The sequence below is a fragment of the Pteropus alecto genome, unplaced genomic scaffold (assembly GCF_000325575.1).
Source record: "Pteropus alecto unplaced genomic scaffold, ASM32557v1 scaffold20, whole genome shotgun sequence".
In the NCBI taxonomy this organism is placed as follows: Eukaryota; Metazoa; Chordata; class Mammalia; order Chiroptera; family Pteropodidae; genus Pteropus; species Pteropus alecto.
In genome coordinates this window covers 14921534-14944611 of record NW_006436298.1, presented here as the reverse complement: position 1 = coordinate 14944611, position 23078 = coordinate 14921534, and the positions used below count along the sequence as shown (strand labels likewise).

Sequence of the window (23078 nt, the reverse complement as noted above, 5' to 3'; positions counted from 1 at the left end):
CCATCAATTTTCTCCCCTCTGGAATATATACACTTTTTAATCCTTCTCTATACCCTGGTTCCTTCCTTCTAACCCAGGAGCTCCCAACTGCAGAGGTAATCAACTTGGTGTGTGTGGTGCCTACGTGGCTTGTTAGCAATGAGTTTTTATGTTTGCTTAAATTAAAGACTATTCAAGGGCTGCCCTGTAATAATACCACTCTCACATTCTGAGATACCTTTCTCACTGAAAAAGCCTCAGTCTGTTACCCGAGAATTGTCTGCCACCTGGAGCTACCTATTCCAGTTACCCATGGACAGTTATGCAGCAGGATCTAAAGGATTATGGGGCTGTAGAGCCCTAAAAGTTGGGCAAAGGGTAACAATACATGGACATGTTTAGGGGAGTGTATTACACATGTGGACCTCATTGTTTGTAACATCACAGCAGGCAAAAAAAAAAGCCCACAACCTCAGAATCACTGCCTTACCCTACAACATGCTCGCGCTTCCTCCATCTTATTAAAATGGCTGTTTTAAATTTTCTGAAAAACTGTTAGATATAAAACAAACAAAGCAACAAATAAACTTTGTCTAAACCTCTATGTAAGTCTGATACCCAACAGAAAGCAGGCACTCTCAAATTAGGATCACTTAAGGAGGGTTTATGTACAAAGGGAACATTTATTAATGTCGCAGTAGAATATAGAAGACCCGCAAGGAACAGTACAGTAACCTGGGGCTAGTAGCAAGAGACTTGTTGCCATCTCTGAGCCCTAAAGAGCAAGAGAAGTTACTAAAACCCAGAAGGAGAGATACGTGGAGGAGGCCATCAAGAGAAGCATGGATCTCAGAGAAGGAATGCGACCAGTCCAAGGTATTCCCTCTGGGAGAAAAACAGAGAGAATAAATACTCAGCTATCTCTACTCCCTCTTTTCCATGGAGTGTGATGTTCATCAATGACCTCCTATTGACTAAATCCAAGGAATAAACACTCGTTAGTTCTTTTTTTGCCATAAACACAGATATTGCAGCCTCTGAGGGCAGTTACTGGCAATGGAAAAATGGGCCAGGATGCACTGAAATGGTAGGGTCAAAGGTGTATGGGTGGGACACTGACAGCATCTGCTAGATTTCCAATTTCCTATTTCTAGTCTGGACCTCTCTATTTTCCCCAATTCATACATCCAACTGCCTACTTGGACCTCTATTACAGGACCTGCCTACAGGAATCTCCCGTCTCTCATTCTCATTCCTACCTTCACCTGTTTCTCCATGATTGCAGAGACTGGCGTCATCATCCACCGAGCACTGCAAATGAGTTACCTACCAGTCATTTGTGATTTGCCTCCTGGTTGCCAAGTCTAACTGAACAAACTCCCTACATACCTCTTGTTCCTTCCTCCCATCCCATTTTTTTCTCTGAACTATTGCAATAATTGCATTTCTGTCTTGGTTCTACTCACACTTACATACCATGTAATCATGTTGCTAAAAATCCTCTCAAGGGCATCACCATCACCTAAAGTCAAGATTCTAACTCTTTAATTGAGTACAATGATCTGTTCCCTCTCTTCATTTCCAGCTTCATCTCTCTTCCCTTCTCTAAATATATGTGCCTGCTCACATATGTATGTATTCATAGTTCTTTGCATACAATAAAGTCCAGTCTTTACATATGTTTCCATCTTCCATGTTTGTCCTTCTGCAAATTACCTACCTGGTCAACTCCTACTCATGTCAAACATCACTTTCTTTGCCATATTGTTCCAGACGTCCCAGGAAGACAGACATCTCTTGGGCTATGCTCCTGCAGCACTAACAATTACAGGGCATTAATCACATATCTGTTGGGTTGATAATAAAGGTATCCATGGGAATAGTGTTAAGTTCTTTACCTGAAGATCAGAACATACCAGAAGTAATGTAAAAATACAGATACTGATTGACAAGCATAAAATTGTTCATGATAATGCTCAATATTGGATATGAAGACCACAGACCCTTTTTTAAGAGATCTCTTTTTATTCAAGGGATCTGAGTTACAAACAGTCGTAGCTCTGAAAATCCACTAAGATGGTTCGGCTAAGGTCTTTTAAAACCAGAACCAAATGATAATGATAAAGGTGACATTGATGATGATGATGAATGAGTATGTCAGTGCCCTGCCCAGCCACATCTGTCATAAATCACTTCCATTAACAAACACAATCTAATCTGATTAACACTCCTGCTCCTCAGCCCTTTGAGGCTACTGTGTTGCTACTTGACTTCTGCTGCTCCAGCATCCCTCTTTAGACTAAAGATTCCAGTTCGAAGATAGCATCTACCTTCAACCACAGCCTAGAGGGCAGGCACTAGAGCACTTTTCAAAAATGCTGATGTTATGTTCCCAATGTATTGGGTAGTGCTATGACAAAAGGAGTATCCTCTGGGCCTTCACAAAGGAAAATAGTTATCGAGAGGGAGAACAGGTCATACATGATAAATCCATTCCTACATCCCAATTCTCTAAGTTATTAAATTTTCCTTTCTCTACGTTATATCAGGGGAATTCTGCTATCTCTGCTTCATTTAGTGTATGCCACTGTTAAGTCCAAATTTTAATCAACCGAGAAAACTGTTAAAAATACTCCCAGCTGCTCAAACCAGCACATTTAATCCAAAATCTAATATGAAAAACCAACTAAAAAAATTCAGCCCAACCTAAAATTATACACCTCACTGAGTTAGTACCTCCAGAATCCATTCTCACATATATTGCCCCATGTCTTTTGCTGCATAAATTAGCAAAACCTTCGAATTTTATTCTCCCAGACTTGACTTTGAAATTGGTTCCTTGGGATATGCCAGAATGTGATTCTACTTGCCTAGAGGCATTAAGGAAAACTGACAAGCACTGGTGGTGCGGTCATCACAGGGTTTGTAAGCAGGACAGAAACAGATTCCTCTTTCAGGGGTTGCTTCTGCTACAAAAAATACTTAGTGGGGTTTGGGGGTTCAACATCCTTAAAGTCACCTAAATTTACCCCAAAGTTACTATTCCTATTTCAAGGTTACTCTCTTTTATAATCAATGCTCTCATGTACATATAAGAGATCAGGCAATGCTATGAATTCCACCTGCAATGCAGTTTACCAATTTGCAGGATCAGATCTGGGTCTGATTTTTAGTTATGTCAGTCTTTTAACAAGAGTTAAGAGAACCTTGGAGATCTGTCACAGAAACTCTCCAGATCTTTAACCATGCCTTAAGCTGCGATTTTAAGATCTTGAGCTATTATTTTCTTTCTGTAAGCCCTCTAGCCCAAAGAGAAAGAGCCAGACTATTTTACAGAGCATCACCCATATCTGGGGAGACTATATATCCCAGTTTGTATAGCATCATCCTGTTTACGTCTGTTATCTTGGAATCACTGACACTCCCTTTTGCTTTCAAAAGTGTCCCTATTTGAATAATAAATTATGTTTACCCTTCATGTACCTATCACAGCAGCGATTTATACCACTAATGGACAGTCAAGGCAACCAGAGAGAAAATCTGTTTCATTATGGGATGATGTGGGCTATCAGTTTCCCATTCTCTAATGCTAATAGAATCCCCACTGGTTTTACACCAGAGTCAGATAATCAATCCTAGATTCCCATCTTTTTGAAGATCTGTTCCCTACAATCATCTTTGGTACTAATAAGTACATAAATCAAGACTTAGTTGTAGAATACAGAATCTAATCCAAGTATTAAAACAGAAAGGAATTCACTATAGTTTTAAGGAGCTTACAGGATTCTGAGAGGGCTGGAACTAAACCTACATTCACAGCCAAGAATAATGCAGCCAGAAGAAATGTCCAACATGAGACTGTTCTATCAGAAATCCCATAGTCATTGTCATTTGCTACTTGGCATCCAAGATGGTCCAAGATCCAATTTCTCTGTGCATGTCCACCTGCCACACATCATTTCTATCTTCATTCTAAGTTTTGCGCAGGAGTAGCTTCTTAGTAGAACCAAGGTCATGTGAGGAATTCTAATTAGGGAAATGCAATGTACTTTTTACACTTAAGATCTAACACAGAAAGTGTGTTAGAAAAGCTTTGGTGAGGATGCAGAGTGAGCCAATCTTCAGTATCTGCTAAGAACTGAAAAAGATTATGAGACAATCTATATTGAAGAAAGTGGTGGTAAGATTAGTGGTGTTTCCAGAATTTCTACTTAGAAGAGTTTAGGGGACACTATCTCATTAGAAGGGGGTTTAAGGGATTTGCCTTGAAGCTGTGTTTGCATAGCACACTGTTCTTACTTATCTCAGTTGTTTATTTCAAGTGGTACCTCGGAGAGCTAACAGAGGTCTAAATCATACAAATAAGACAAAACTTGGCACTGCAACCAGAAGAGAAAGGTAAGATACTATCAAGATTATCACTCCTACTTCCCAGATTAAATGGGCTGCCTCTGAATAGCAAATGACAAGAAAACCTTTGAATGACGTGTTCTACTATATTGACAGAAGTATCCCCTAAACAGTTCTGCATGAGAAAAGATTATTTTTATAAAACAAAATTATGACCTAATTTCTGAAAAATGCAAACTATGTTACAAAGTGTTTTAAATTTGGAACTTCCAGATAGCCTTGTATTTATTATTTCTATACTTATCACGTGCAAACTGGCAAAGGAAGAATGGACCAAGTGTGTTTTCCCTTCTTTATAATGCATATTTATTATTTAGTTAGTTAGTTAGTTTTTGGTCTACCTAACTTGAAACATCCCTTTTGCCTTCAAGGTAGCTTTGGGGTAATAATGGTCATATTTATCTTGGTAGGATTTCCTTGGTGAGAATTCCTTTTTCATTGCCCCAAGTCTATCTAAGTAGGTGAATCAAAATGTATTTTTATGCATGTACCTCCTCTTTTTAAAAATCAAGCCATTTAGTAAAAACCTTGCATCACAAGTCAAACAGCACAGAATAGAAACAACTCCTTTCAGAGGCTGCTGTGGACTTCATGAGGGAGAGGGGCCTGTGCTGCTACACATACATTTTGCAGATCTGTTGGCTTCTCAGTTCATAGCATTCAACTCCCTGGCTCCTCAGCAGCTCCTTCTCTTCTGCTGCATCTTGAACTTTCAGCTGGGGGAAGTGGGCTGGAGAGGCGATGAAATCATAGTGCCGGTCCAGATACCGCAGGTAGATGAGCATGTGCAAGGCATAAGCCAGAACTAGCAACAGGATGAGCGACATGGCCAAGCCAATCAGAATGGCTGGTGAGAAGGAAGAGGCACAGTCTCGGGCCTTGGCAAATTGTTTCCCCTTGATGGTAAAGCCTTGGATCTGTCAGGAAGAAGAGAAGAGCTGACGTGATCTATTCTCTCTTAAGATCTACTTTCCAGTTGGGCTGGGTTTCTGGACCCTTAATTAGGCAAATTAGATACTGTGACCATATTTGCTGAATAATTTAAACACATGATCTAACAAGTGTGTATGTGCTTACAGAACAGAGAAACTTAATTTTAAATCAAGCCTGACCCAGAAACTCCTCTAGGATGTATGATTGTCATAATTAAGAGGCTCATGAAATTCAAGGCTCTTAAATAAAACCTTTATTTCAAGGCTCTGAAATAAAACTTCTTTTTAATCTGATTCTTAGAAATGTTCTCATTCATCTAAAACCATAATTACTGTAGTGTCTCTGAAATTCAAACACATTCAAAATTTTACATGTTAGTATAAATTTCCCAAAGAATTTTAAGTCTCAGTTCTTCTGCCTTTGATTCTGTTGACAGCAATTAGACAGGAAGAGTCTTTTAAGGGAAGATATCATGATTCCCAATGAGGTAAGACATAGAAAATAAAACCTAACACTTATTAGTAAGGTCTTTTTTTTTTTCTTAATGTATCAGACATCTCCTAACTCATTTAATACCTACAAGAACCTTTAAATTACTATTTTATCCCTATCTTATGGATGAAGTGACTGAGGCGCAGTAACTTGCCCAGCATTAAGTGCAGTAAAGCAATAATTCAAACCCAGGCAGTGTGGCTTCAGAATCACTTCTCAATTTACCGTTCCATAAATATTGGTGTGTTCTCTCTTCTTCCTCTCATCATCACGTCTTTATAAGTTGTATCCTACACACTTGGAACAGTTTTAGGAATAGCTCTGTATAAGCAACCTCTCCTTATATCCTACCCAGAGAATAGAAAGGAAAGCTTTCCCATATGTGCAAATGCACTTTAATTACTTGGAACCAGAAGAGGCTCAAATTGACAACTGGCCCCGATATCTAAATACTGTCACAATGAAAGAAACAAGGCTACAGAACAACTACTCCAAACGAGAGCAATCATTTGTGGAAGGCAGCTCCCACATTTAGCTGGCTTTTAGAATATAACCTTATACTGTGTCACTTCATTTAGATGCCTAGTTGATTTTAAAGGAATATATCAGAAAATTAAATTATCCATGAGTGCTTTACTAAGAATCCACTTTTATGACTTAAGTAGGCATGGTAGCATTTTTCCATGCTAAAATGATTAGAGCCACCCATCATGCCATATGACTTAGGGGCGTTGCTCGCCCAATTGTCTGTGCTCTAGACTGAATCCAAAATAGCTTCTGAAGGAGATCGTTGGCCTGGCTTCTGGGATGCTTGGCCTGCCCCCTCTATGAAGAGGCAAAGTAGGTTTTTCTTCAGACTAGTGCCTTAGGAGTCAAGCTCCTCAATTACAAAAGACGGCCTCATTTGATGCTGTAGCTCCAGCCAAAGAGCATGTCCTCACATTGCCACATAATTCTTAACAAGACTTGGTTGAGAACAGTATCTGTGGAGAACGCCTGAATGATATGTTGTCCATCCATTTTCTGGACTAGAGATTGCAAGTACTCTGTATCTCACCCACAGGTGAGTTTTGTTTGGCCTAGAGTTCTGAACATCCTGAAAATTTCTCACAAGAATTCAGATTTCTAGCTTCTACTAAAAAGTCAGAAGATCTAGCAACACTGAATCTGCATTCCTACCAAGCAAAAATTGGATGGAATTGAATAAAATATGCTCCTTGTGATGCTGGCTACACTTTGCCAGTCTTCAGCTGGTTTACACAAGGCATCTGAGTTTGCCATACATGTTACATCACTCTATGCTTTATTTCTAGAATAAGCCAGATCAGCAAAGCTGCATATGTGGGATGCAGCCTTTTGTACACAACCTCCAACCACCATTACCTCTCCCTTGGATGGAGCTTGCATTCTGCTATTTGCTTCCACTAAGGGTGTTTTAACAAGGCCCACCTCTGACACTCAATGCTGTGCTCACTCTAAGGCCATTGTCTAAAATGTTGGCACATGTGACACAACACAAGGGAGGGATATACTTCTCACAAGCATATTTTCAGTAGTCGTATGGACCCCATGAACGTGTAACTGGGCGATTCTTTCTTATGCTGGTTGCTCCAAAGCTTCAGAGCCAAATTACTGAGCCGCCTCCAGCCAAGGCAGACAGATGGTCTTGAGGTTTTGTGTACCAACCGCACCAGTGACTCTAACTGAACTTTTATGCCTTTATTTTTTTTTTAGCCCCCATGTCTTTGCCCATTTTGCAAAGTTATGTTTCTTGTAGTGTGTCTACAAGTCACTGTTAAGTCATTTCTGGGATAAAGTGGAGGCATAAACCAGTCAATCTCTCTGTTCTAATTGGATAAGATTGTGTGTGAATTATTCCTTGTTTTCATTATAACTTCCTCATTGGCCTTTTTGCCGACTTCTCTTTTTAAGGGGCAAGATAAATACATATATATTAAATTTCATTGGAGCTAGACAGTCCAGAATTCAAATTCTGCCTCTACCATTTACCAGTTATATCATTTTGAAAAATTATGTAATCATTAAAGCTTCAGTCACCTGATTTGGAAAACAGAGATAATAACAGCTATCTTGCAGCATTACAATACATTTTGAAGACAAATATATAAAATAACTATAACAGTGCTGACACATAAGAGGGGACTCATAAGTAGCTGCTATTGTTAATCCATGCCTGGCACAGTCCTGCTGTTGCTGCATATATTAGGTCATGAATTCTTTATATTCATAAAGATAGGTCAGAAATTGAAAACTGAAAAAGTGAAAGAAATACCTTTCCCAGGTGGCTGAGAAGTAATTTGAAACCAAGTCTGCTGGGCTCTAAAATGCAAATTCCTTCCATACCCCAAACTGCCTTTCATCAACACCACACCTCTCCAAGTTAGGGGGTGGGATAAGTATATATAAATATACATAAATAAATACACACACATATGAATTTCCATTTATAGATGGGAAAGATTAGAAAATGCTCATAGAAAGGAGAATCCTGTGTGCAATTTCAGTGAGTTAGAAGAACAAGTTAAAATTTTTTTCACAAGTAAACAGGACAGAAGAACTTGACAGATGTCTCTCAGCCTGAGATTCTGGTGGTGAAAAGTACCCTCTTATGCCCCCATGCCTTTCCCAAATACTTTCAAGAGATCTTTGAGATATTTTTGACTCCCTGGCTGACAGTTCCTTTCCTATGCTAACTGCCAAAGCTGTCACTCAGGCTACAGATGTACTTCTTATCTTCCCTGATAGGATCACTGCTTCACTCCCTAAAGGAAATAAAATAATTGTCTGATAATTCCTTTCCCTAAAAGGGCCTCTCTCTCCAGGAAGTGTCAGTCACCAGGCTTCAGGCCACAGCTTCACTCTGGCTTAGACTGCTGGCATTCCTCCCCGATAATTATTAGTGACTGCATGAACCTGACTGTAAAAGCAAGAGGGGTAGGAGGTACACAGGGAAAGGAAATATCCTATCCTATTCCATTAGAGGATAAAGAAAAAAAATTAGCGATATTATTTTAAAGGTATCCAGTCCTCTATTTTCTTTAAACATCTATGTTTCAGTTTCAGGTGTTTTCAAACAAATACTGAGTTTCTTTGGCACCAAACACACAGGAGCATATGTTTTAGTTTATTACCTGGAAATCAACAAAAGTGATCTCCCACAGGCTTGACAGATCATCCATGTCACTGGGCAACAAGAGGGCATTGTACTGCGGCAGGCTGCTGACACGTTGGCAGTGGTAGGAATAACTTGATGGAGCATATATGCCAGTTGCATTAAAAGTTGCTTGGACTGAATTATTAAAAATAATCTCAACTTGGTGCAAACTAAACCAGCTCTGCATGGACAACTTGTTGTAATTGGTAAGGGTGAATCTGAAAATGATTATAAAATAGTATTATTCCCAGAGCACTTCTACATTTGCTGACACAGGACATTGGCTATGAACAGTGCAATCGCGCCCTCTTTTGTCAGGTAGTAGAACCGGCTCGAAGAGAGCCTTTCACTTTCCTGGTTCTGAACAAGCTTCCTGTCGAATGCAAATGAAAGCAAATAACAAGGCAGGCCCCCCCAAAGTGAGCGATACTATTCCTACAAAAGGAAAAAGAGCTTGGCTTTTTTTACTGTTTTAGAATCAACACTTGATTTTATTATTGTAAAACAACTGAGAAAAAATTAAATGGACTTCACTATAGAATTAGCTAAATAATGGTCAAAACAATAGTACTAGCTCTTACTATGTGTTGAGCACCCATGTATGTGTTTTACGTGTATTTTATTTAATCTCCACTACACCAGCATGAGATAGATGTTATTATTACCCTCATTTTGCAGATGAGGAATCTAAGAAAAAGAGAGGTTAAATAAACAACTTGTACAAGTTCAGAGAGTAAATATTGGAGCTGGGCTTTGAATCCAATCTGAAGACCAGAGCTCTTATTCTTAGCCATTTTGGAATGGAATATTCTCCAGGCATAAAAACATTATAAGGTACATATGCCATGATCATTTTTCTCACTTAAAAAAAAAAAAGTATGACTCCATAGAAAAATATTATGGAAGGAAAGAGACGAAACGTTAATAGTGATTACAAATGGTGGTTGGATTATAAGTAATTTTAATTTTCTTTTTCTTCAAAGCTCAATATTTTCTGATTTTTCTGTTATCAATGGACACGTATTACTCTGCCTTAGTTTGGGATCCTACAGAAGCAGACCTTGAGATAAGGATGTGAACACAAGAAGTATTTTTGGAAGGTGATCCCAAATTTATTTGAGAATTTAGTCTTTCAAAATATGTAGAATAAAGAGAAATTATAAAAGAATGGAAAGTAGCCAAAAAGGACATGTTATTAAGTGAGTTTCCACTGTGGACAAATGGGGCTTAACGTCCATGGGGAACCCTGCGGGCCAGAGTGGAACACAGGCCTCTGAGTTACTCATCTGAGGGTGAGGGAGCTGGGGTACTTAATGCCTCTCTCAGTCACTGGTTGAGAGCTGCTGGGGTAGAGATGGGAGGCAGTGGGCCCCTCTAGCCAGCAAAAAATTTTTAAAGGAAGATAGTCTAGCAATTGAAAGTTGAATTGGTGGACTATAGTGCTCACAAATAAAATATAGTTAAGTAAAATGTATTTAAAGCTCCAAGGGCTGAGGCTCTGGTTCGAAGTTATTTTCTGTATAGTTCCTTACAGTAAATCACACATCATTTAATGATAATGAAAAAGTGTCTGTTAGCTGTATTCCCCAGCAGACAGTCAACGCAGGCCTACAAATGCCCAAGAGGATATAGATGGGTACTGACGATGTTTGCCATATGCTTTTATCATCAGAAAAAAATCATCATAAAGCTATTTTCCTTTGGGGGAAAAAGTATGATATGAATAAAAATATTCCCCATTTCTATATGAAACATATATGTATATGTGTGTGGTCATGTTGTGGGAGTCTATTTTTCTTATAAAGTTTCTCTGAAAGGTGATGGCATATATTTTCTCAATTATGATCAGTGAAACATCAGTGTCCCAGATAAGCATTCTGAGGAGAGAGCTTCCCAAGGTTAAACGTGAGAAACACTAGGTTAATCAAAGTTACCTAGTGCAACAATCTTTCTAAAGAGCCTGTCTTCACAGAAACCTTAACATACAAATTAACACTGTGAATCTCCAAAAAGAGCACATGGTGTGCAGTATTTCTCAGCCATATTTGACCACGACCAAGAATGCCTCTTCTGGGCAATCTTCACAGAGCAGAAGCATTTCACAGAACTTAAGAAAGACTGCCCTAACACATTTTGTTGGTTTTCAAGTAATATTAGACATGCAGCTGCTACGGCTGCTAAAAGGCTGGTCTTATAGGAAAAGATACATTATATTTTTATAATAAAAAATTTTAATGCCTTCAAACTGTCGTCCTCTCCCTTCCTCAGAGCAGTTCCTAAATGCTTGGATAAACCACTGTTGGCAGATGTATCCTTCCATACATAAACACAGAAAAATGTAGGCCTGCGTTGACTGTCTGCTGGGGAATACAGCTAACAGACACTTTTTCATTATCATTAAATGATGTGTGATTTACTGTAAGGAACTATACAGAAAATAACTTCGAACCAGAGCCTCAGCCCTTGGAGCTTTAAATACATTTTACTTAACTATATTTTATTTTATTCTTTGCTCAGAGGAGAAGAGTAACACATTCTCACATTCACGTGTTCATGTGTTCTCCAGGTCCCGAATTAATGAAACTAAAGATGCTTTAGTAAAAACTAAAGAAGCTTTAGTAAAAACTAAAGAAAGCATTACTATAGAATCCCATCACGTAACACCACTGACTTTTCAGTGTAATTAGGTAGATGTGACATTTCACATGTCAGTGCTTAGCACATAGTTGGCCCTTGATACTTGCACATTGAATGAATAAATTATTTGGAGCTAATCTGAAGTGCTGAACCTCTGATACTCCAAAGTGGTATCCATACCTACCTTATATCAAGACCTTTGGGATTTTCAGCATCATCTAACTTCAGAGACAACCTAAGAAAACAGAAACAATACAGTCTTTCAAATTAGGAATAACCCTTACTTCACACTACACTCAAAAATTACCTCAAAATGGATCATAGAGCTAAATATAACAATTAAAACTACAAAACTTATAGAAGAAACATAGAAGAACAGTTTTGCAATCTTAGGTTGGCAATCGTTTCTTGAAAATACACAAGTATATAAAAAAATGATAAACTGTACTTTACTAAATTAAAAAAAAGTTTGTTCTTCAGAAGACACTGTTAAGAAAACAAAAAAGGCAAGCCACAGAATGGCAAAAAATACTCACAACACACATATATATATAATGAACTTGTATCTGAAATATGAAAAGTAACATTAACATCTCAATAATAAAAAGACGACCTAACTTAAAAATGGTCAGAAGACAGGCACTTCACAAAGGAAGATATACAAATAGGCAATAAGTACATGAAAAGAAGCTCGGCATCATCAATCATCAGGAAAACAAAATAAAACCGTTAGAAGATACCATCAGTAATCAGAATGATTCAAACATTTCTATATACCCACTCTTAACCTTTTAATATATATATAAATATATTTACTCACATTTTCTGGAAAGTTAACACACAATTTCCTCATAGCAACAACCAAGTTAGTTCCCTTTTAACCCATTCTTCCCCCTGGTAACATGATGAGAGCCAGACATCATCCTGCACATGCTGGGGTTTGTAATACAGGTGAGGAACACCAAAATTATGAATCTATGAGTTTATAGGAAAGAGACAGCAGTCCCCCCACCCAATTACCTCCTTTGTAAAGAGAAACATTTGTTTCCTTAGTGTCAAAATTTTTCCTTGGGAAGAGAAAAGGTAAGAATCCTGGGTACCTACCTCAGAATGTTAGCAGAAAGGTTTTACTAGCCTGTAGATGGGTGCAAATAGTTCACCATAAAGGAAACAAATGACTGCGGTCTAACACCATAATATGTGCATGAACTGCTCTAAGGAGAAGGTGAGAATCCTCCCTGCGCTTCCATGCCCTGGAATTTCTCCATGATCCTAAACTCATTATTCCTTGACATGTTAACACATTTCTCTGAGAAGGGAAATCTCTTACTAACTCCAAGGCTAATCTTTTATCCCAGGTCCCAGTAAAACGTATTCAGAAATTACTAACCATGTAGAAACATAAAAATAGTCCTACACTGACCATACCAAGTGTCAGTGAGGACGTGAAGCAAGTGGAACTCTCATACAATGCTGGTAGAAAAGTAAATGGTACAACCACTTTAAAAAACACTTTGGCAGTTTCTTAAAAAGCTAAACACACACATACTATATATTCCAGCCATTCCACTTCTAGGTATTTACCTAAAAGAAGTGAAAATATGTGCTCCTACTAAGACTTGTACATGAATGTTTATAGTAACTTTATTTGGAAAATTATCTAAAACCTGGGGGGGGGGGAACAAATTTCCATCAAGAGATGAATGGATAAATAAGTTATGATATATGCATATAATGGAGTACTTACTACTCAGCAATAAAAAGGAATACGCTTTTGATACATGCAACAACTCAGAATATCGAAATCATTGTGCTAACGTTAAAGAAGCCGAACTAAAGACTATATACTATATGACTATATTTATATAAAATTTTAGAAAATACAAACTTATCTATAATGATAGAAAGCAGATCAGTGGTTTCCTGGAGAGGTGGGAGTGGCAGGAGCGATGGTGTACAGAGGAGCACAAGGAAACCTTTGAGAATGATTAAATGCTTGTTGTCTTGATTGTGGTGATGGTTTCATGGGTGTACACATATGTCAAAACTGATCAAACTGTACACTGTAAATATATGCTGTTTAGTATATTTCATTTATATTTCAATAAGGTTAAAAATAGGAGTGATAAAAAGCTAAACAACTAAAATAATAAAATGTAAAAAATTTAAATTCAAAGGATGACAATATTGTGTATAAGAGTTATATAACACCTCAGTATACATTATAAAAACAACAAAGCAAGAGTAGTTATAATATGTCCGATTACAAGTTTGAAAAAATACCACACATATATAACCTCATTAATTTGGTTCCACTTATCGAAAAACAGACATGTCAACAGAAGTTTATTTTATTAAAATGAACTTAAGCCTCTATGTTTCCAATGTTCCAAGAACTTTCTCCAGCTGCCCTGATTTCAGTGAAAGCTGTTAACATGCTCACTGCAGAATAAAGAACATGAAGCCTGATTTCAACAAAGCAAACTGAACGATCATTCACCGAGAACCTTTTAAGTGCCAGACACCGCACCATAAACTGGAAACACAAGGAGAAATACAACCTAGCAAGTCACTCAAAAAGGAGCTTCTTCCACTCTTCTAAGCACCCTACCCACCCACATTCAAAATGGATTTTGAATTCTTGAGACTATAATTGCCTAAATTCAAAATACAGACAGATGCTAGGATTATGGTCTATTTGTAGGGCTTTTGGTATTTAAAAAGACTTCCGTAGCAAATCTGTCTGCCAACAATTTGCCTTTCTCTGAACATTTTGTTTCCAAGTGCTAAAACATGGTCATCTTTTTTTAATCTGTGCTTTTGACCTTACATGGGTTTGCTTGCGTTTTTCCTTTCAGAGACTCCCTGATTCTTGAGAACATCAGACTTCCTAGCCAGAGCAACAAAGACATTTCACTAGTCTGTACCATTCTCAGGAATCAAGGACACTCAGTCTCAGCAGCTGGTCCTTAATGCCTCACATCCTGGGAAGCCTCCCACTCATCCCTGTGGGTGGGCTCTCCAGGATGCCTGCACACTTGCCTGAGCAGGACTCCAGGAAGTTGATGCTACACACTCAGTTCTTGCCCTCGGTAGAATTCTAGGACTGTGACCAAGAAGAAAAAGATCCTGTCCAATCATTAATGCGTGCACTGTGGAAACCAAAGCTTCCCTAGGCCTCCCTACCAGGTAACTAGACACTAATTCACCCTAGTTTTCTTTGGTATATTAGGAAGGTAATCTACTACTCTGAGTAGCACTTGATAAGTTCTCAAAGTTCTCATGCATGCATTTCCTTATTTGATTTTCACAACCCTATGACATAGGGCCAAGAGAGAGGAGGTAAAATGTCATTGCTAAAGATTTTTGAGACATCGGCTCTAATACCATACAAGTATGATCTTAGCAAATTTTCTAATCTCTACAAGCCTTGACTTCCTCACCTGGAACATGAATAATAATATAGTACCTGTCAATCAGAGACTTATTCACAATAGTGTTATAAGGAATAACAGACATTGTACCTGTGAAGTCTTCATGGTACTGGCCCATTGTAGGCACTCAAGGCTTATTAATTACAATTATAGAAGCTACCATCTCCATCTCACAGATGATGATCCTACTGTGGCTCCAGCCTGTAAAGTCACAGAGCTCACTGGCAGAACTGGGCCTAGAAGCAAAGTTTTCATTCTTTCTGACTCTCGGTTCTCAATGATCATCAAGGTTTCTAAAGCTCAGCCAAAAGCTATGGTCCCCTGATCTTCCTCACAAAAACCCTGGAGTCATGATAAATGAAATCAAGGAGGGTCAGTCAGCCATGGACAGGCAAGATGATCCCCAGGCAATCAGCCTCTCTCTGCAAAGCCTACCACAAATAAAGTGCCCTGTAGGAAATTAATTAGAGCCTGAGGAAAAAGTTCTGAGCTATTAGCAGGGCTGGATCTCTTTGATAGTCTTGCTCTAACAGAATAAACAAATCTGGGAGGACTCTGGATGCTTATAATTACAATTCCCTAATTCCCTAACAAGAGATATTTATTCTGAATAACAAGATACCAAGACTTGTAATATAACTTGTAAGTTTATGTTAATATAATTCATTTTTACTCATCATCAAGAATTTTTAAATGAGAAGTTCAGGAATAAAGAAGTATTTCCAGCCAAAGGATATAAATATAAAAAGAACACACATACATACACACACACACATACACACATTATAGTTTATACAAAGCATTCTGTCCATCTATACCAAGCCAGAACAGAATCTTCCAAAAGCCCCCATTATACCAGCAAATGTTGAAAGCAAGGAGGTTTATAGAAAGTAGTGGGACATGCCAGACTTCCTCCCCTTGGACCAAAACAAATACAAGCAAAAAATTCTTTGCCTGGACTGAAAAACAGAGAAAGGAATTGAAATTCATTTTCTCTTCAAAAGGAATATTTGTTTAATCTGCTTATCTCAAATCAAAAGTTATTATTCTAACCATTTTGAAATGTCCTAAAGAAATCTCTAAAATTTGGACATTCGAAAGTACACTTGCACATTTGCAAACAATGTTCCAAAACTTCAAAACACTCCCCAGAATCAAACATCTGCCACTAGAGTCACCCATCTCTGTTTCACCCTCTAGAATAGGTATGACTGTGCTCTGTAACTTCTGTAACAGTCCTAGATATGTAACTTCCTTCCTGGTGGGACAAAAGTCGTTTGACACCTCACATTTGAAGTTAATGCCACGCCTGGAATCCTTTTCTTTTTCAGAATGAGTTTGAGAACCTTCATCTTCAGAACCCTGATTTTCCACCGGGTACTACAACAATCAGCTAAAGGGTTCTGAAGAAAATTGCTGGGAAAAAATATAACAAATTTTTAAAAATTAATTTTTGACTTGTTTTTCCATTTTAGACGTTAAGCATTTCCTCAAAGATGTGTGTCAGGGTCATGTACAAAGGAGCCTACTTCTTTTTTCTGAAATGACAGAAAACTGGACTGCCCCATTAATAGACTACAACTGCCCTAAGGGCTTCCTCCAGCAAAACAGTCAACTTACGTGGCACTTTCTTCACTGCAATTTGAATTACGAGCATCCACTGTAGCCTTACGGCCAAAAGCTTCATCTGTAAAGTCCAGCCAGATCTGGTTCTTAAATTTAATTGTTATTCTTTTGGCCCAGAAGAGAATACAGGGGTTTCCATCCATGGAGACATTAACCAGGCTATGATGGCTGAATGCATTCCAAGTTTCTTTCTCTAAATGCTCTTGTCCTCTCCGATTATAGTGGAGGGCCTGAATAACCAAATAAACAAAATTTAAGAGGCAAATTAGTTTCTATGGTACAAAAGGCTTCTTGCAAGTAAAAGGACTAATTCACGATCTGTCGAAACTCTGATTTCTAGTTTGTTCCATTCTCAGGAATCAAGGACATTCAGTCTCAGCAGCTGGTCCCTAATGCCTCACATCCTGGGAAGCCTCCCACTCATCCCTGTGGGTGGGCTCTCCAGGATGCCTGCACACTTGCCTGAGCAGGACTCCAGGAAGTTGATGCTACACACTCAGTTCTTGCCCTCGGTAGAATTCTAGGACTGTGACCAAGAAGAAAAAGATCCTGTCCAATCATTAATGCGTGCACTGTGGAAACCAAAGCTTCCCTAGGCCTCCCTACCAGGTAACTAGACACTAATTCACCCTAGTTTTCTTTGGTATATTAGGAAGGTAATCTACTACTCTGAGTAGCACTTGATAAGTTCTCAAAGTTCTCATGCATGCATTTCCTTATTTGATTTTCACAACCCTATGACATAGGGCCAAGAGAGAGGAGGTAAAATGTCATTGCTAAAGATGTTTTAGACATCGGCTCTAATACCATACAAGTATGATCTTAGCAAATTTTCTAACCTCTACAAGCCTTGACTTCCTCACCTGGAACATGAATAATAATATAGTACCTGTCAATCAGAGACTTATTCACAATAGTGTTATAAGGAATAACAGACATTGTACCTGTGAAGTCTTCATGGTACTGGCCCATTGTAGGCACTCAAGGCTTATTAATTACAATTATAGAAGCTACCATCTCCATCTCACAGATGATGATCCTACTGTGGCTCCAGCCTGTAAAGTCACAGAGCTCACTGGCAGAACTGGGCCTAGAAGCAAAGTTTTCATTCTTTCTGACTCTCGGTTCTCAATGATCATCAAGGTTTCTAAAGCTCAGCCAAAAGCTATGGTCCCCTGATCTTCCTCACAAAAACCCTGGAGTCATGATAAATGAAATCAAGGAGGGTCAGTCAGCCATGGACAGGCAAGATGATCCCCAGGCAATCAGCCTCTCTCTGCAAAGCCTACCACAAATAAAGTGCCCTGTAGGAAATTAATTAGAGCCTGAGGAAAAAGTTCTGAGCTATTAGCAGGGCTGGATCTCTTTGATAGTCTTGCTCTAACAGAATAAACAAATCTGGGAGGACTCTGGATGCTTATAATTACAATTCCCTAATTCCCTAACAAGAGATATTTATTCTGAATAACAAGATACCAAGACTTGTAATATAACTTGTAAGTTTATGTTAATATAATTCATTTTTACTCATCATCAAGAATTTTTAAATGAGAAGTTCAGGAATAAAGAAGTATTTCCAGCCAAAGGATATAAATATAAAAAGAACACACATACATACACACACACACATACACACATTATAGTTTATACAAAGCATTCTGTCCATCTATACCAAGCCAGAACAGAATCTTCCAAAAGCCCCCATTATACCAGCAAATGTTGAAAGCAAGGAGGTTTATAGAAAGTAGTGGGACATGCCAGACTTCCTCCCCTTGGACCAAAACAAATACAAGCAAAAAATTCTTTGCCTGGACTGAAAAACAGAGAAAGGAATTGAAATTCATTTTCTCTTCAAAAGGAATATTTGTTTAATCTGCTTATCTCAAATCAAAAGTTATTATTCTAACCATTTTGAAATGTCCTAAAGAAATCTCTAAAATTTGGACATTCGAAAGTACACTTGCACATTTGCAAACAATGTTCCAAAACTTCAAAACACTCCCCAGAATCAAACATCTGCCACTAGAGTCACCCATCTCTGTTTCACCCTCTAGAATAGGTATGACTGTGCTCTGTAACTTCTGTAACAGTCCTAGATATGTAACTTCCTTCCTGGTGGGACAAAAGTCGTTTGACACCTCACATTTGAAGTTAATGCCACGCCTGGAATCCTTTTCTTTTTCAGAATGAGTTTGAGAACCTTCATCTTCAGAACCCTGATTTTCCACCGGGTACTACAACAATCAGCTAAAGGGTTCTGAAGAAAATTGCTGGGAAAAAATATAACAAATTTTTAAAAATTAATTTTTGACTTGTTTTTCCATTTTAGACGTTAAGCATTTCCTCAAAGATGTGTGTCAGGGTCATGTACAAAGGAGCCTACTTCTTTTTTCTGAAATGACAGAAAACTGGACTGCCCCATTAATAGACTACAACTGCCCTAAGGGCTTCCTCCAGCAAAACAGTCAACTTACGTGGCACTTTCTTCACTGCAATTTGAATTACGAGCATCCACTGTAGCCTTACGGCCAAAAGCTTCATCTGTAAAGTCCAGCCAGATCTGGTTCTTAAATTTAATTGTTATTCTTTTGGCCCAGAAGAGAATACAGGGGTTTCCATCCATGGAGACATTAACCAGGCTATGATGGCTGAATGCATTCCAAGTTTCTTTCTCTAAATGCTCTTGTCCTCTCCGATTATAGTGGAGGGCCTGAATAACCAAATAAACAAAATTTAAGAGGCAAATTAGTTTCTATGGTACAAAAGGCTTCTTGCAAGTAAAAGGACTAATTCACGATCTGTCAAAACTCTGATTTCTCTCTAGCTCCAAAGTCCATATTAACAAGCTTAATTTGATGGGTACATCTGAAAGGTACAAGAACCCAGTTCTACAAAGCACCAAAAATGGGACAGACCAAATTGAAAAACAACAACAACAACAACTTTGCAAATAACATTATCAATATAGACTTTAAAAAGTCATTGTGCTAGGGGAGGAAGAGAGGATAGATAGGTGGAGCACCGGACTATTCTGTATAATATGGTAATGGTAGATAGATATCATCCTATATTAATTAAAACCCATTAAATGTTCAACATGAAGAGTGAATCCTAATGTAAACTATGGACTTTAGTTAATGATAACATATCAATATTGGTTCATCAATTTTAACAAATGTACCGCACTAAGGCAAGATGTTAAATACAGGAGAAATTGGAGAAGGGAGAGATTGAGGGGGTTTATGGGAAACATCTGTACTTTTTTGTTAATTTTTTTCCATAAACCTAAACTGTTTTAAAAAATAAGTTTATTAATTTTTTAAAAATTCACCATGGCATTAAACTAATGGCAGTAATCTCATCAGAAAATAATATCATAAGACCTCAAATAATGCAAGACTTAAAGAAACATACTAAACAAAGAAAGCAGGTTTTTAGAAATCAAGCATAATTCTCCAAACCATTAATGTCCAATAGAACATTCAGCAATATTGGGTATGTTCTATACCTGCACTGTCTGATGCAGTAGCCACTGACTGTATGTAGCTATCATGCCCTGGGATCGAGGCCAGTGCAACTAAGGGGTTTAATTTTTAATTTTACTTAATATTGTTTCATTTGAATTTAAATTTAAGTAGCCACATATGGCTAATGGCTACTACCCTGGACAGTGCAGCTCCAGATCATTTAATATACATAAACTACCAAGGTATTCTAACATGTTCTACACCTGAGAAGCCCTTGCTGATTTCCAGGAAGCCTAAGACAACGCACTTCCGTACCTGACTCTAGAGGTCACAGAAAAAGGTCTATATGGGAAAGAAGATCCACTTATCTAGATTAACTATTCCATACCAATTACTCCAGCCTAAATACAGATAAAAGAGAAATTTAACGAGCAGAGGCAATCCAAGCTTGCCAGTAACCAAAGATAAACTGGTACTCCAGTGATCCTGTCTGGAAAGCAACAAAAGTAAAACTTAACATTGTAATGAAAATATACAAGAGCAAGTTAAACTTTAGTTTTTTTCTCAACTATAAGATTACCATAACACACTTCCCCATCTAAGTTCAAGCAAGAATTTTATTTATTAATAGAATTATTCCTATTTTCACAGTGGCTCTGACCTGATTGAAATGTTTAAAACTTTTAAAAGATGCAATCTAGTTTCCTAACATATTCATACCTGAGCAATTGGAATTGTTGTGAAATTCTGCACTGTTTTCATATCTCCATTATTCTGGTGATCTGTCAAAAAAATGGCATGAGTACAAAGACTAAATGTCATTGATTAATATAATTCAGTGACAATAATATCCTAAGCACTGTGAAATACGCCAGACTTGAGTCTCTCTTGGCTCATAATTTAGAATACACTAGTTTAAGTGATCTTCACATGGGAAACTCCTGATGCAAGCACCAGTGTTCAGGGAAGGCCATCATAGACAAAACCCTTCCTCAACCCCGGAAGGAATCATAAGAGCAAATACAGGTCTTACCACTCTTTATAACCACTTCTTTACTTAAAGATGTTCGAGAGCTGAAACAAGAAAAAATAAAATAAAAAGATGCTGAAAAATATCTACATTTCAGATCATATGAAGTTTTAAGAAATATATTTCAATTTATTACATCTCAGAGCAGAATTTTAGCCTGTCAAAACTATCCATTTTTTTGTTTTGTTTTTGTTGTTTTTGTTTTTGTTTATTTATTTAAATTGAAGAAATGATTTAAATTTTTTTTCCCCCATCTAAGTCCCCCTCTCGCCTCCCCTATGATAACCACTAGCCCATTGAAAACTATCCATTTTTTAATAGTGAACTTCGGACTTAAAAAGTAATATATGTTCTCCAAGGAAATAAAATAATATTTTACAATGAAATTTTATAATACACTGTATTGTTAAGATATTAAAGCAAAAATATTCAACCCATTTTATTAAAAAGACAGACTCAATTGCCAAAAGGTATTTCTGAAAATTATGAAGATATAAATTATAATATATATCCTTACAGTGTTTCACCCTATACGCACACCACATATAATTACCTTTTGATAAAATTTAAAAAGAGATTTTTATAAACATTCTGTTTTTGGAAATTGAATATTTTTACTTAAAAATATATCTTAAATATTTTCCCATGTTATTACATATTTTTGCGACATAATTTTGAATTCCATGTGGTATCGTATCACTCGAATGTATGAATTTATTTAACCAAATTCCTATTAAATATCTAAGATGTTTACAATTAATACTACATTGAACATTATTATGCACCGTTTGTTCATAACTCTGAGAAACTCCTTAGGTAAATTCCTAGAGATGAAATTGTTGAGTTAGAAGATATACACATCTTTTTATCATGGAATACTACAAACATATATAAACAGAAAAATAACCCTCAGCCACCGGCAACTGTGAACTTGCTTTCTGTCACTTTAGATTAGTTTGCATTTTCTAGAATTATAAATAAGATCATATAACATATTCTTCCGTACTTGGCTTCTTTGTCTTAACATAATAACTGAAATTCATTAATAATGTTACATGCATCAATAGTTCAGCCCTTTTTATTACTAAGAAAAATTTCAGTGCATGGATACATATGTAGCCACTGATGAAAATTTATGATGTTTCTAGTTTGAGGCTACTACAAATAAGAACTTCTGCAAACATGGGTTTCTGTGGAATATGTTTTTGTTCCTTTTGAGTGAACATCCAGAAGTAGAGTGGCTGTCATACAGTACAAGCTTTTTATTTAAAAAAAACCTGATGATAAATTTCTGTGTATGAGATTTTCTGTGGCTCCACATTCTTGAAACATTTGGTAGTCTCTTTAATTTTAGCCATTCTAACGGGTATGGGTTGCTATCTCATTGTAGTTTTAATTTCTATTTCCCTGATGATTAATGATGTTGGGCTTCTTTTCTTATGCCTATGACCATTAATATATATTTTCTTTTGTGAAGTGTCTGTTTAAATTTTTTGTCAGTTTTTAAAACTAAGTTCATTGTCTTCTTATTATTGAGTTGAAAGAGTTCTTTGGATTCAAGTCCTATGTCAGATATATGCATTAAAAATGTTTTCTTCCATACTATGTCTTTTTTAATTTTAATGATGACTTTCAAAAACCAAAAGTTTTAATTTTCATAAAGTCTAATATATTTTTTATTGTCTATGTTTTTTGTCTAAAAAATATTTTCTTAATATAACATCACAAAGATTTTCTCTTGTGTTTCATATAGAAATATTCAAGTATTAGCTTTTACATTTAGTTCTGTGATCCATTTTGAGTTGATATATGTGAGATAAGGTACTTGTAAAATTTTGGAGTCTGGGATAAAGAAAATGTCCTATCAGATGCCAGAAATAAAAAACAAGAATCAT

The 23078-nt window shown here is 37.2% G+C and overlaps 1 protein-coding gene across 8 annotated transcripts in view; it reads right to left on the bottom strand.

Moving 5' to 3' along the window:
* Positions 1–642: 642 nt before the first annotated feature.
* ATP6AP1L (ATPase H+ transporting accessory protein 1 like) overlaps positions 643–23078 on the bottom strand; it is a 41252-nt gene continuing 18816 nt past the window's right edge. For 6 of the 8 annotated variants that reach the window (XM_025047815.1, XM_025047820.1, XM_025047818.1 and 3 more), the window contains 6 exons: positions 21187–21227; positions 20874–20935; positions 19161–19396; positions 11811–11861; positions 8967–9207; positions 1985–5306 (listed from right to left, as the gene is read on the bottom strand). In XM_025047815.1, coding sequence (XP_024903583.1) covers positions 5004–5306; positions 8967–9207; positions 11811–11861; positions 19161–19396; positions 20874–20935; positions 21187–21227 — 934 coding nt within the window. In that variant the 3' untranslated portion in view covers positions 1985–5003. The other 2 variants (XR_003046713.1, XM_025047817.1) reach the window with 2 other exon arrangements.